This window comes from Patiria miniata, unplaced genomic scaffold (genome assembly GCF_015706575.1).
Source record: "Patiria miniata isolate m_02_andy unplaced genomic scaffold, ASM1570657v1 HiC_scaffold_5, whole genome shotgun sequence".
In the NCBI taxonomy this organism is placed as follows: Eukaryota; Metazoa; Echinodermata; class Asteroidea; order Valvatida; family Asterinidae; genus Patiria; species Patiria miniata.
In genome coordinates this window covers 33,146,643-33,161,204 of record NW_024037072.1, presented here as the reverse complement: position 1 = coordinate 33,161,204, position 14,562 = coordinate 33,146,643, and the positions used below count along the sequence as shown (strand labels likewise).

Below are 14,562 nucleotides of genomic sequence, written 5' to 3'. Positions count from 1 at the left end.
GCGAGAGCTGTGACCCCTGGCCACCAAGTTGTTCTTCAGTATCTGTGTATGGCGGGAGAAATCGGAATCATTAGAACAAATTCTTCTGAGTCTGAGTGCCTGGCTAAACGCTATGCCAGTTTTGCAGTGCCTGGGGTGACAGCTGGAGGAGTGGAGGTACTGGTGGGTGTCTGTGGGTTTGGAATACAGGTCAGTGGTTAGTGAGTTGCCTTGCTTGCGGACGGTGACATCCAGAAAGTGGGTTTGGTGAGCCGAGAACTCCGATGTGAATTTGATGGTTCTGTGGAAGGAATTGATGTGGTTAGTGAAGGTCAAGAGACTGTCCTCATCACTGGTCCAGATGAAGAAAACATCATCAATATATCTCCACCAGATCCAAGGGCGACATGGGGCCGAGGTAAAAATGCGTTCTTCGAGGTCACCCATGAAGAGGCAAGCCATCGACGGGGCCATGCGAGTGCCCATTGCAGTGCCGTGTACCTGTAGATAGTGTTCACCAAGGAAGGAAAAATTGTTCTTCGTTAGTATAAGTCTCATGAGGCTCATGAGTATTAATTATCTTTTCATTTTTTATTCCAAAACTGCTTTTTGAGGGCACAAATCTGATTTCAGTGTATTGAAACAAAAAACCCTCAAATTATATCCTCATTTGTAATTGTTTGAATAAATGAGTTATTCTCTTTCATTGACAGTAGAAATCGGCTATGTCGTTTATTTCACATTTCGGTCATTTTTGCTGGACAGTTACTGACAGTGATTGTGTGGTTAATGATCAATCCTTACCCGGGACTCAAATCCAGGATTCAAACCCTGTTAAGTATCTAGGTGGACAAGGTATTGCACGGGAGGGGTTGGTTGGTTAGGGAACATCTAATCTTGGCTCCCCACAGCACCTGGTCCCGTTTGGTCTATAGAGGGCGCTAGGCAAACAAAACAGTTGAGCACGTGGGTACTTGGCCAGCGCCAGTGCAGTGCGAGTGTGCATAAATATAAAGTCTGCTGAATGTTTGGAACGGTGTTGACGCAAGAATAGTCCTGAAATGACGATGATGGTTTGTATAATGTTAAATTCCCAGGTAAAATGGGAATGGTCTGTCATTGTGAAAACTGTAGTAATATCCAGACAGACGCCACTTCAGCGGTTGTGTACAAAGTCTACTATGGAGAGTCAAGTAGCCTAAGTAGGCCTATTTCTTTTGGAAATGTTTCTCACATGGAGGAATAAGAACAGTCAAAGATTCATGTCTTTTCAACATTTTTGCAATGACTGACCTTTATTGAGATGATGTATGGAAAGAATGTTGCAACCTGACGCTGCTTATTTCTTCATATATCATCTCAATAAAGATCAGTCATTGCAAAAATGGGAAAAAATGTTGCAACCTGACGCCAATTCCGTGATTGTGTACAAAGTCTATGCCTATGGAGAGTCCAATTTTTTTAAAAGTATTTCTTAAAGGGAATATACATCATTTGCTTTTGCTGTAATTTTCAGAAATGGATGGAATTGGGGGGTTGGAAATTTATAGCAAATATAGTTACACTGACTTTTTTGAGGTTTTTGGTTCAAAAATGCTATAAAAACCAAGAAAAACAACCATTTTCCTGTAGTCTGGTTCCCTGACTCCATTTAAGAAGAAACAGAGCAATTTACGTACATTGGGGAATTGTAAGGTCAGGGAACCAGTCTAGCTGGCTTGTACCCGTTCATAGGTGTGTAATCGATTGCAAACAAGTGCGATGGTCAATTGGGGCCAGTATTTGAAAAAAAGCCAGTTTTTTCCAACGCTGGTCGGCTGATCAGCGTTGGAAATTGATACAAAAATACCACTTTTCTTGAAAATGACAGTATACCAGGTGCCATGATTTTACAGGATGCTTTACACTGTCATTCACTAACAGTCCAGCAAGGTCTTTCAAAATGATTTGGTAGTTTTATTTTTTGATGTTTGCAAATGTTGTATTTTCCCTTTAACAAAATTGCAAAAGTTTCTCAGTCCCAGATTCATGTCTTATCATCAGTTTTGCAATGAATTACCTTCATTGAGATGATATACATGTATGAAGAAAAAAGTGGCGTCAGGTTGCAACATTTTTTTCCCCAAAATGATGATAAGACATGGGTCCGGGACTGAGAAACACTTCCAATTTTGTTTAAAAATACTTTAAAAAAATTCTTGACTCTCCATAGACTTGATACACAACCGCTGATGGCATTGTAACAGTCCGAAGACCATTACCAGGTTCGGATGGAAGAGAGAAAGGGATTAATTCTTCACTGCAGACTCTCAATTACATCTTGATTGGTTTATTTATGACTATGTACAACGGCAAGACAGAAGCTTGGTAGCATAAAATGGCACGACAGTAGAGCGCGTAATGAATATGCATGACGTCACTAGAAGCTCATGAGTAATATATCACGCACGGTACTGATAGATATACATGTAGATGCACACTGTATGTGCTGCATCCCACTTACCGATGATATCACATTTAACAAGTCCTCTTTCTACTGTCGCGCCGCCTCCCTCTAGTGTCGTCCCACTTACCGATGATATCACATTTAACAAGTCCTCTTTCTACTGTCGTGCCGCCACCCTCTAGTGTCGTCCCACTTACCGATGATATCACATTTAACAAGTCCTCTTTCTACTGTCGCGCCGCCACCCTCTAGTGTCGCCCCACTTACCGATGATATCACATTTAACAAGTCCTCTTTCTACTGTCGCGCCGCCACCCTCTAGTGTCGCCCCACTTGATGATCATCGGTGGGTGGGACGACACTAGAGGGTGGCGGCACGACAGTAGAAAGAGGACTTGTTAAATGTGATATCATCGGTAAGTGGGGCGACACTAGAGGGTGGCGGCACGACAGTAGAAAGAGGACTTGTTAAATGTGATATCATCGGTAAGTGGGGCGACACTAGAGGGTGGCGGCGCGACAGTAGAAAGAGGACTTGTTAAATGTGATAACATCGGTTAGTGGGGCGACACTAGAGGGTGGCGGTGCGACAGTAGAAAGAGGACTTGTTAAATGTGATATCATCGATAAGTGGGACGACACTAGAGGGTGGCGGCGCGACAGTAGAAAGAGGACTTGTTAAATGTGATATCATCGGTAAGTGGGACGACACTAGAGGGTGGCGGCGCGACAGTAGAAAGAGGACTTGTTAAATGTGATATCATCGGTTAGTGGGGCGACACTAGAGGGTGGCGGCGCGACAGTAGAAAGAGGACTTGTTAAATGTGATAACATCGGTAAGTGGGGCGACACTAGAGGGTGGCGGTGCGACAGTAGAAAGGGGACTTGTTAAATGTGATAACATCGGTAAGTGGGGCGACACTAGAGGGTGGCGGTGCGACAGTAGAAAGAGGACTTGTTAAATGTGATAACATCGGTAAGTGGGGCGACACTAGAGGGTGGCGGTGCGACAGTAGAAAGAGGACTTGTTAAATGTGATAACATCGGTAAGTGGGGCGACACTAGAGGGTGGCGGTGCGACAGTAGAAAGGGGACTTGTTAAATGTGATAACATCGGTAAGTGGGGCGACACTAGAGGGTGGCGGTGCGACAGTAGAAAGAGGACTTGTTAAATGTGATAACATCGGTAAGTGGGGCGACACTAGAGGGTGGCGGTGCGACAGTAGAAAGAGGACTTGTTAAATGTGATAACATCGGTAAGTGGGACGACACTAGAGGGTGGCGGCGCGACAGTAGAAAGAGGACTTGTTAAATGTGATATCATCGGTAAGTGGGGCGACACTAGAGGGTGGCGGTGCGACAGTAGAAAGAGGACTTGTTAAATGTGATAACATCGGTAAGTGGGGCGACACTAGAGGGTGGCGGCGCGACAGTAGAAAGAGGACTTGTTAAATGTGATAACATCGGTAAGTGGGACGACACTAGAGGGTGGCGGCGCGAAAGTAGAAAGAGGACTTGTTAAATGTGATAACATCGGTAAGTGGGGCGACACTAGAGGGTGGCGGCACGACAGTAGAAAGAGGACTTGTTAAATGTGATATCATCGGTAAGTGGGAGACACTAGAGGGTGGCGGCGCGACAGTAGAAAGAGGACTTGTTAAATGTGATAACATCGGTAAGTGGGGCGACACTAGAGGGTGGCGGTGCGACAGTAGAAAGAGGACTTGTTAAATGTGATAACATCGGTAAGTGGGACGACACTAGAGGGTGGCGGTGCGACAGTAGAAAGAGGACTTGTTAAATGTGATAACATCGGTAAGTGGGGCGACACTAGAGGGTGGCGGTGCGACAGTAGAAAGAGGACTTGTTAAATGTGATAACATCGGTAAGTGGGGCGACACTAGAGGGTGGCGGTGCGACAGTAGAAAGAGGACTTGTTAAATGTGATAACATCGGTAAGTGGGGCGACACTAGAGGGTGGCGGTGCGACAGTAGAAAGAGGACTTGTTAAATGTGATATCATCGGTAAGTGGGGCGACACTAGAGGGTGGCGGTGCGACAGTAGAGAAAGAGGACATGTTAAATGTGATATCATCGGTAAGTGGGACGACACTAGAGGGTGGCGGTGCGACAGTAGAAAGAGGACTTGTTAAATGTGATAACATCGGTAAGTGGGGCGACACTAGAGGGTGGCGGTGCGACAGTAGAGAAAGAGGACATGTTAAATGTGATATCATCGGTAAGTGGGACGACACTAGAGGGTGGCGGCGCGAAAGTAGAAAGAGGACTTGTTAAATGTGATAACATCGGTAAGTGGGAGACACTAGAGGGTGGCGGCGCGACAGTAGAAAGAGGACTTGTGATATCATCGGTAAGTGGGAGACACTAGAGGGTGGCGGCGCGACAGTAGAAAGAGGACTTGTGATATCATCGGTAAGTGGGAGACACTAGAGGGTGGCGGCGCGACAGTAGAAAGAGGACTTGTTAAATGTGATAACATCGGTAAGTGGGACGACACTAGAGGGTGGCGGCGCGAAAGTAGAAAGAGGACTTGTTAAATGTGATAACATCGGTAAGTGGGGCGACACTAGAGGGTGGCGGCACGACAGTAGAAAGAGGACTTGTTAAATGTGATAACATCGGTAAGTGGGGCGACACTAGAGGGTGGCGGCGCGACAGTAGAAAGAGGACTTGTTAAATGTGATAACATCGGTAAGTGGGGCGACACTAGAGGGTGGCGGTGCGACAGTAGAAAGAGGACTTGTTAAATGTGATAACATCGGTAAGTGGGGCGACACTAGAGGGTGGCGGTGCGACAGTAGAAAGAGGACTTGTTAAATGTGATAACATCGGTAAGTGGGGCGACACTAGAGGGTGGCGGCGCGACAGTAGAAAGAGGACTTGTTAAATGTGATAACATCGGTAAGTGGGGCGACACTAGAGGGTGGCGGTGCGACAGTAGAAAGAGGACTTGTTAAATGTGATAACATCGGTAAGTGGGGCGACACTAGAGGGTGGCGGTGCGACAGTAGAAAGAGGACTTGTTAAATGTGATAACATCGGTAAGTGGGACGACACTAGAGGGTGGCGGTGCGACAGTAGAAAGAGGACTTGTTAAATGTGATATCATCGGTAAGTGGGGCGACACTAGAGGGTGGCGGTGCGACAGTAGAAAGAGGACTTGTTAAATGTGATAACATCGGTAAGTGGGGCGACACTAGAGGGTGGCGGTGCGACAGTAGAGAAAGAGGACATGTTAAATGTGATATCATCGGTAAGTGGGAGACACTAGAGGGTGGCGGCGCGACAGTAGAAAGAGGACTTGTTAAATGTGATAACATCGGTAAGTGGGACGACACTAGAGGGTGGCGGTGCGACAGTAGAAAGAGGACTTGTTAAATGTGATATCATCGGTAAGTGGGGCGACACTAGAGGGTGGCGGTGCGACAGTAGAAAGAGGACTTGTTAAATGTGATAACATCGGTAAGTGGGGCGACACTAGAGGGTGGCGGCACGACAGTAGAAAGAGGACTTGTTAAATGTGATAACATCGGTAAGTGGGACGACACTAGAGGGTGGCGGTGCGACAGTAGAAAGAGGACTTGTTAAATGTGATATCATCGGTAAGTGGGGCGACACTAGAGGGTGGCGGTGCGACAGTAGAAAGAGGACTTGTTAAATGTGATAACATCGGTAAGTGGGGCGACACTAGAGGGTGGCGGTGCGACAGTAGAGAAAGAGGACATGTTAAATGTGATATCATCGGTAAGTGGGACGACACTAGAGGGTGGCGGCGCGAAAGTAGAAAGAGGACTTGTTAAATGTGATATCATCGGTAAGTGGGGCGACACTAGAGGGTGGCGGTGCGACAGTAGAAAGAGGACTTGTTAAATGTGATAACATCGGTAAGTGGGACGACACTAGAGGGTGGCGGTGCGACAGTAGAAAGAGGACTTGTTAAATGTGATAACATCGGTAAGTGGGAGACACTAGAGGGTGGCGGCGCGACAGTAGAAAGAGGACTTGTTAAATGTGATAACATCGGTAAGTGGGGCGACACTAGAGGGTGGCGGCGCGACAGTAGAAAGAGGACTTGTTAAATGTGATAACATCGGTAAGTGGGACGACACTAGAGGGTGGCGGTGCGACAGTAGAAAGAGGACTTGTTAAATGTGATATCATCGGTAAGTGGGAGACACTAGAGGGTGGCGGCGCGACAGTAGAAAGAGGACTTGTTAAATGTGATAACATCGGTAAGTGGGACGACACTAGAGGGTGGCGGTGCGACAGTAGAAAGAGGACTTGTTAAATGTGATATCATCGGTAAGTGGGAGACACTAGAGGGTGGCGGCGCGACAGTAGAAAGAGGACTTGTTAAATGTGATAACATCGGTAAGTGGGGCGACACTAGAGGGTGGCGGTGCGACAGTAGAGAAAGAGGACATGTTAAATGTGATATCATCGGTAAGTGGGACGACACTAGAGGGTGGCGGCGCGAAAGTAGACTTGTCACATACAGTGTGCATCTACATGTATATCTATCAGTACCGTGCGTGATATATTACTCATGAGCTTCTAGTGACGTCATAGTCATGCATATTCATTACGCGCTCTACTGTCGTGCCATTTTATGCTACCAAGAAGCATCTATAAATTGGTGACCCACAATGCACCTCTCAATCTATGGTGAACTCAACACGACATGTAGTGACATGGAATATCCCGCTACAGCATCAGTGGCCGCTGAAGTGTCGTCTGGATACTACATCCTTTCCCCCTTCTATCTCTGGAATAGCCCTAGCTGGAGTTACCTCAGCCCTATGTTTTATCATTGGGTTGTCCTATAGGGCTGGAGGAAATTGTTATCAAGGATTAGCATCTCTTAAAATTGAATTCCAAAATGTGCCATTTTGTCCCCGTGGCACACTAATTCCCCTTGGGACTCGCCCAAACCTTGTCGGGCATAACCACTACACAGGTCCTTGAAGAAAATAACGGTCCACGATGAAGATTGAGCCTATACAGTTGCAGTGAAAAATGAGGCATGTAATACTGACAGCCGATCAAGTTGTGATCGCTGGCCAGAGGTCTCGTAGGGGTTTTGTGTACAAAGGAATGGCAATGTGCGGTCGATTACCATGCACAGCGCGCACCAGTCAAACTTGCTGGGCGCTGAAGCGCACACCTGACGACTTGGTCGGCCAACTTCGGCTGCCATTCTACCGCAGCCGTGATGTGAGTGACATAAGCCTCATAGTTAGTGCAGCAGTAGAGCATCAAATGTTCGTCATCAAACTTCAGCGCCCAGTTGGCCAACACTGCTCTGTCTTTGGTCAGAGTACAAGCTTCGGCTTTCTGCCAGATTCCGCCATTCATCACGTTTGTCTTGTAAAGTCCTTTAATTAAAATGCTCATTATTAGAATTATGATGAATTAATCAAATATAATCAAATCTTTACGTAGGTGCTGTAAATATGAATTCATAAATGAACTCCACCATGTCCGAGATGGCATCCAAGTCCGTCACTCCATCCGACGAAGGCTGCATTGAGGATTACAACAAAGAGATGCTACGACAGGCCGAATTGCAGTCTGAACTGACTCTCAGACAGTCAAATGTCAAGAAACTGACGCAAGACGTTCATGTCTTGGCAGAGGTATGTTGATTTTGTGTTTTTGTTTTTTTACCCCCATAATTACATCATTGACTTTCTTGGTCAAAATTTCCTTGAACTTGTAATCTGCATGTTGACAGAAATGCACCAAACAATTGTGACAAGTTATAAACCATTATTGTCAGCAACCTTTTGTGGTTGCATGCTTACTGGCACATGAGGTTTTTTTTTTGGGGGGGGGGAGCTGGGGGCAGTGTTTTTCTTGGAAAGATTTTATTATTGTACCCACGCCATAAAAGGTCTGGAGTGGAAAAATCTTGGAAAACAAAATTGTTTCCTTGATCAGAACTATCTCAACAGATGGCACAACATCATTTTTCAAGTTTCATGTATTAAAGTAAAGTTTAATGAAATACGAACCAGAAATTGGCTTGTGTTTCTCAGACTTTTCTGTTCCTGAACTGGCTATGGTGGGGGTACAGGTATGAAAGAAAAATCTTTCCGGATTTTTTTTCGCTGATAAAGTGGTCCTGAATTTTTATGACATTATTGTTTTGACCCCTTTAAAGAGTGCATGTGTGCTAGTACAAGTCATAGAGTGGTGTCACTTTCAATCCCTTAATTGATCCTCAAGAAATATGAACTGAAGTATAAAATAAATAACATCAACTGGCAAACATCACCTGGGGCCAAGTTGGTTAACCCCATCCGCTTTTTGTCTTGACTCTCTTACGTGAAGGAAGTAAAGAGGGAATGCTTAGCTGAAAAGTGGGGTAGTTGTCCGCGGAGTGATGGTACACAGCGAGCCAGGCCAGAAGTGCAGGCCGCAGCACTCTGCAGCGAGGTTGCAGAAAACCCGGATATACTCGACGGTATGTGAGCTTTAACCCCAACCCTTCAGTGATTTACTCGGAACCTTCCTCACTCTTGCAAAATACAACACCATTATTGTAACGCAACACCCAAACTGTTGTTGGACTCTGATTCACATCCTGCTTCAGGACCCAATCCGCTGAAATCCACCACAAGACCACCACTACTATAGGTGGATTTTAATGGACATGGTACTCGGGGCTTGCCTACCAAAGTCCCCAAAATGGGGGAATGGATTTTGATGGATTTGGGAAGGTTATGGTTAATACTGTAAATGCATTTTCTTCTTCTGAACAATGACATCATCACTATTCTTTATTCAAATGCATTGTGTAAGGCACGGCAGAGTTAACAATTCAATATATTAGTTTGCCCTTCACTGACATAATTTCATGAACACTCTATACTCGGTGTTGTCCGAGGGCTAGCGAGAACAAAATTGACCAGCTGACTTGGGTGGGATTCGAACCAACGACCTGCTTACTAGTGCAGACGTCTTACCACTCGACCACCGAGCTTGCTGGGTCGGCCGGCTGGTTCGAATCTGATGTATCAGCGGGTAATGCAAAAACTCACTACATAAATAATGGAATTTTTTGGAGTTGAGAGATGTAAATTCAAATTGTTTTTTTCTTGTCAATGAAGGACGAAATTCAGTGTTGAATTTACATCTCCCCGATGCAAAAAAGAAATGAAAAGAATTCTATCCAAAAAATAGTGGGAGAGTAAATAATATGTTTAAAGATCTGTCCATGCTTCACTGGAAATGTGAAGCAAATTTCATTTCTTGTTTTTGTGAGTGATAGATATCCTGATGAAGCTTCAATACCAGAAGGCCAAGCTGCAGTCAGAGGTCGCGCAGGTCATGTCAAAGTTGAAGGACTATGACTGAAGTCACAGCTTCAGCCCAACAGTACCTGGAAATGCTGAATTGCAAACTTGTCGCCGCCCTCATTTGGCAGACCATGGACTCTGTGCACAAGTACCCCCTCAACAGTTACAAAGGGAGAGTATGGGGAGACCACTAGGAGCGACAGTTGAACGTATTGCTCATTGTGCTGACGCTCAGGCGAATACGCTATAGGTTTGCGCACATTTAGAATAAAATAAGACGTGCACACTTCGCTACATACACACACAAGTGTGTAATTTGCCTGCAATCGGGGACACCCTATTGTCCCTCTTTTGTTTGTACTCTTAAACTTTTTAGGAAGACCTCCCATATGTTTTGTACACGAATCCAAATTGGGGACCTCTCGGGAATTGGGGGACCCTATTGTCTTCTATTGTTCAACGTCCCCTATTGAATGCAGAAACAAACTCACACAAACTGGTACGGGCATGTGGTGTGTTCCACTCCCTGCTGCTAATTTTTTTCCCAAGCGGAACGGATTTTCCAGCTTCTGATTGGTCCATTCCGTGCATATCTAATGCCTTGTTCTCGACAACACAATCTCAACATAGGCTTTACCTCTTGTGAGAACGTCTTGTGATTTAAACGTCTTGTGATTTAAACACCCTTATTCCTTATAATTAATTCTCAAAAGCCCAGGACATTCTATGAATACTCATAACTCAGAGAGAGCGCCCTCTTTCGATATTTTTGGCTCCTGCTTGGGGAAAAAAACAAATGACGTCCCTCTCAGGCGTGGTTGTAGAACCAATATTTTTTGGGGGGCTAGCAGGGTGGATCCATTTTTTTTTTTCAGGGAGGCGTGCTGAGTAGATCATTTGTCATTTGTGTATATTTTTTCGTTTGAAACAACAAAAATGCTCAAAATCTAAAGACGGGTGCTTAATAACTAACCTGATGAAATTTTAACTCTGTGAATGATGTACCTTCTGAGAAAACATTCTAGGATCTGGGTTTCAATTCAAAAGTTACTGAGTCATGTTTTGAATTGCACCCGAAATCAGTGTCAGGGACACGTTCTCATTCAGCCGATTGCAACTATGCGATGCCACACACTGAACAGACGAATTATAGCAACTGCCCATGCGTGTGTATCCTGTCAACGCTTGAGCGCACCCATTCACAGATTCACCCAATTACAAACCAACTGCTAAGGAAATTTCCAAAAATGCGTCACTTGACTCATCCTTAGAAATGACCTCCTTATATTGTTTTCTTCAAAATGACAGCATGCCAGAAAGAATAATTTCACAGGGAGTTTAGTGCCATTACTATCTTTTAACCAACTTCGTCTTCTGGATAGTATTCATTCTCAAGTGTACAACTAAAAAGCATTAGAAGGCCATCATATTAAAAATGGTCACTTACGTTGACAGTTTACTTCCATGACAACACGACCTGACATAAAACTGAAGCATCATATCAAGACTCATATTTTATTGAAGACCTTCGAGTTAAAAATAAATGGATTACTGTACATTGCCTGTTTTACAATTCATGTACATCGAAAACAAGTTTAGTGTTAACTTATTTTAATAAAAGAACTATTTCTAGTGAGTACTTTTCATTTTCATTCCTGTTCAGTTATAAATATTAAATTTTGTGAAATAATTACAACTTGGTTACAATAATTGTAAAGCACTTTGAGACCGTTGGTATAAAGCGCTATACTGTATAAGCATATTATTATTATTATTATTATTATTATTATTGCATGAAAAAAGCCTTTCATGATTTGTATGCTTGTTTCCATGCACAGAAACATTCGGTCTTTGTTTGTGTGTCTGCTTTTTTACTTTCAGATACATGTTACTTTTTTGTAAAATGCAACTGACGTCGGAAACTTTCAAAATGAAAGTTCGTTAGAAGCATATTCATTAAAGGGGCACTGCGTCCTGAAATCAACGAAAATTTCATGTTTTGGATTGTTTACTTATCCTATTTCAATTATCTGGTTGAAAGGAAACAAACCTACCCGTTCCCGAGAAAAGACGGAAAAAAACCTGATTGTTTACATCGGACACGACGGCGTATGATACGTGTTTCCTGTCATTTTCATACAATGTACGATACATGTTGTGTGTGTCTAGTATTACATACGTACACAGCACCGTGCTCACTAACTGCGGTGACCAATCACAAATGCACAAAATGTGATTTTTTACACGTCTGCAAAAGGTGAACCCTTACGGCTGGAATCACAACTAGCACGACAGCCCGACTTTTTTGGGTCGCAAAAGTGGACCCCAACAGTTGTTCTCGCACGAATAACACAAGAATACTACAAAAGCGCCAAGTTTATAGCTTATAGGATAGTTGTGTGGATGTTTATATCCTACTTTTAAATGTTCTTTCCGATTAACAGTTCGTTCAAAACGTGTTTTGTTGTCCAATTGGGCGTATTCCAAGACGCAGTGTCCCTTTAAAACAAGACCTTTACATTGACATGCGGTAAACTGCTTAAGTGTTGATACATGTAGTTTCATTCATTTTTTTTTCCATTTAGAATGAATTTTTGTTTTAAAAGCTTTTAAAGAAACTACCTAAAAATGAGATGTACAACTGATTTAATTCAAACTTGAAAACTATTTGCCAAGTAAATTAATGTCTTAATTGACACAATTAAAAATGCACTGTCATTTGAGTAGATACATCGGCTGATATTTCAGCTCGCTAAACACAAAGAATTGAAATAAACAATCATTAGTAATAAAAGAAATAATAATTAAAATGAATAATCTCATTTTGATTCTGTAAAATAGCACAGGGAGCAGCTTCCCAAAATATGGATAATTTTCAGGCGTACACATCAATTTCTATTATTTTGTTTTGCTAGTTCGAGCCTTTTATGTCGTCTGTGTATCTGACTGTCTCACAAACTAACTGACTGTCTTGCTGAAGTCTCGCCTTGGCCCATAACTTTGAAATGGGATTACCCCGTCGTGCCAATAATTGGCTAAATCTGCATCGAGTAGGCCACATGCATGAAAAGACGTCCAGTGAAAAGTCTTTCTGCATTAGCCCTTCCCCTGTCTGGCTGTCAAATTCAACACAGCTATCCCAGCAGTCAAAATCAATCAAGTGACTTGATACAAAAAAAGATACAAATTAAAGCACGTATAAATGTTACAAGTGATGTGTGTTGCCAAGCGGGCCTGTTAACTTACTTGCAGGATTAAGCCGCCTTTCCATATGCGCGTTTTAGTCCATTTTTTGTCCGTTGCGTATTTATGCCCATTATTACCTATAGGCCCGAATACGCAACGGACACACAAACGGACTAAAAACGCACATATGAAAAGGCGGCTTTACGACAACGATATTAAAAAAAACATGGACTCTAAGAAAACTTTCATGCTGACCAGTTGGAAACACATTTCGCAGAGAAAATTCTAACCACAAACCCCCTTATTTATTTAATTTAAACCTAATATTAAATTTGTTTTAAAGTCGCTGATTTCTGTAACATTTGTTGTCAATGCAGTGCACTCCTTTTGTACTTCAATAATGGCAGAATGCTAGCAATACATGGGGTGAGAACAGAGGGGATTGACTACTGGGATTGAGGGAGGGGGGAGGAGGGTTAGGGGAAGGGAGTGGTGGGTTTTTTGTGGTGGCAGCAATGTTGGCTTATTCAGAGTTTTGAAAGACTTGAATCTGAGAAATTCTGGCCATACCTCACCTCAAATGTACATGTAGCCTGAAAGGAATGCAGTGTCTCGGGTCTCGGCGCCTAAATTCCTAAGAGTGGATTTGATTCAATATGTCAATAGTGCCCTCTCTATCTTTGAGGCAGCTGGGCTGCGCTTAAAAGGGAGGGACAAGTTGGCTTAAAGGCATATAAGATCATTTGCTTTTCATGCATTTTGTTCATTTCCAAAAATGCCACCACTCAAAATCCAAAGACTGTTCAAAACTTAAGCTGTTGAAGATTCAGCTCGTTGGATATTACACCCGTCAATTGACTGATCATAGGAAATTACGTACATTTCTGGATTTCTTAAACTACAAGCCGGACGGAATAATTTCACGGGGTGGGGGTGTTTAGTTCCAAAATGATCTTTAATCCAAGTAAACTTTTTGATGATAATTTGGTAGGCTACTTTTTGGATAAATGCAAATTATCCTATATGCTTTTATAAAGGGAACATAATATAAAAAACTGTGTCTGGAGCAAAGAGATTAAATTGATTGTGCCAAACAAAAGTCGATGTGTTCATGATAAGAAATTTGCTCTGAAAATTGCACATTGTTCGCCTTCTCCCCAAGAACTTTATACTTCACAACGAATGCCTAACATGATTTGTGCACGTTCATTCTACTCCTTCTTGGCCCCTAGTCTCATGGCTCCCATGCCCGGTTTCTTGGCGGCTCTTTTCTCCTTCATTTCTCTCTCCCGTTGCAACCTCTTCTCCTCTCGTTTCCTCTTGGCTTCCTCTGCTTTACTCATGCCTGGAAACCAGACGAGAACAAAAGAAAACATTTAAAAGATTTTTCCAATTTGGAGGATCGGTCAACTACTTGATACTGATCAAAATCGGGTGCATACCTATGTTCCCTAATACCTATGTTCCCCAATATCTATGCTCCCCAACCCTTACCCTAACCCTAACCATCTAACCCTAACCCTAACCTTAACCCTAATGATTTTGGGGAACATACATGTAGGTATTGGGGAACATAGGTATAGACCATTATCATGTTGCGTCTATCTTGATTTTGTTCCCATTCAAATC

At 43.3% G+C, this 14,562-nt stretch overlaps 2 protein-coding genes across 4 annotated transcripts in view; one reads left to right on the top strand and one right to left on the bottom strand.

Annotated features, from left to right (window-relative positions):
• The first annotated feature begins 917 nt into the window (after nt 1–917).
• LOC119741012 lies at nt 918–10,579 on the top strand. Of its 3 annotated transcripts, none has more exons than XM_038216571.1 (4): nt 918–1,052; nt 7,889–8,082; nt 8,780–8,912; nt 9,720–10,579. In XM_038216571.1, the coding sequence occupies exons 2-4, from the start codon at nt 7,912–7,914 to the stop codon at nt 9,803–9,805; spliced, it is 390 nt and encodes a 129-aa protein (XP_038072499.1). In that variant the 5' UTR covers nt 918–1,052; nt 7,889–7,911; the 3' UTR covers nt 9,806–10,579. The 3 variants fall into 3 exon arrangements, with proteins under 3 accessions (XP_038072499.1, XP_038072500.1, XP_038072501.1); XM_038216572.1 differs by having other exon boundaries at nt 918–1,076; XM_038216573.1 differs by lacking the exon at nt 918–1,052 and adding an exon at nt 7,598–7,660.
• Nucleotides 10,580–11,241: 662 nt separating this feature from the next.
• LOC119740793 (N-terminal kinase-like protein) overlaps nt 11,242–14,562 on the bottom strand; it is a 47,171-nt gene continuing 43,850 nt past the window's right edge. The window contains exon 17 of the mRNA XM_038216219.1: nt 11,242–14,278. Within this exon, the coding sequence (XP_038072147.1) occupies nt 14,145–14,278 (134 nt within the window). The 3' untranslated portion in view covers nt 11,242–14,144. The remainder of the gene's footprint in view (nt 14,279–14,562) is intronic.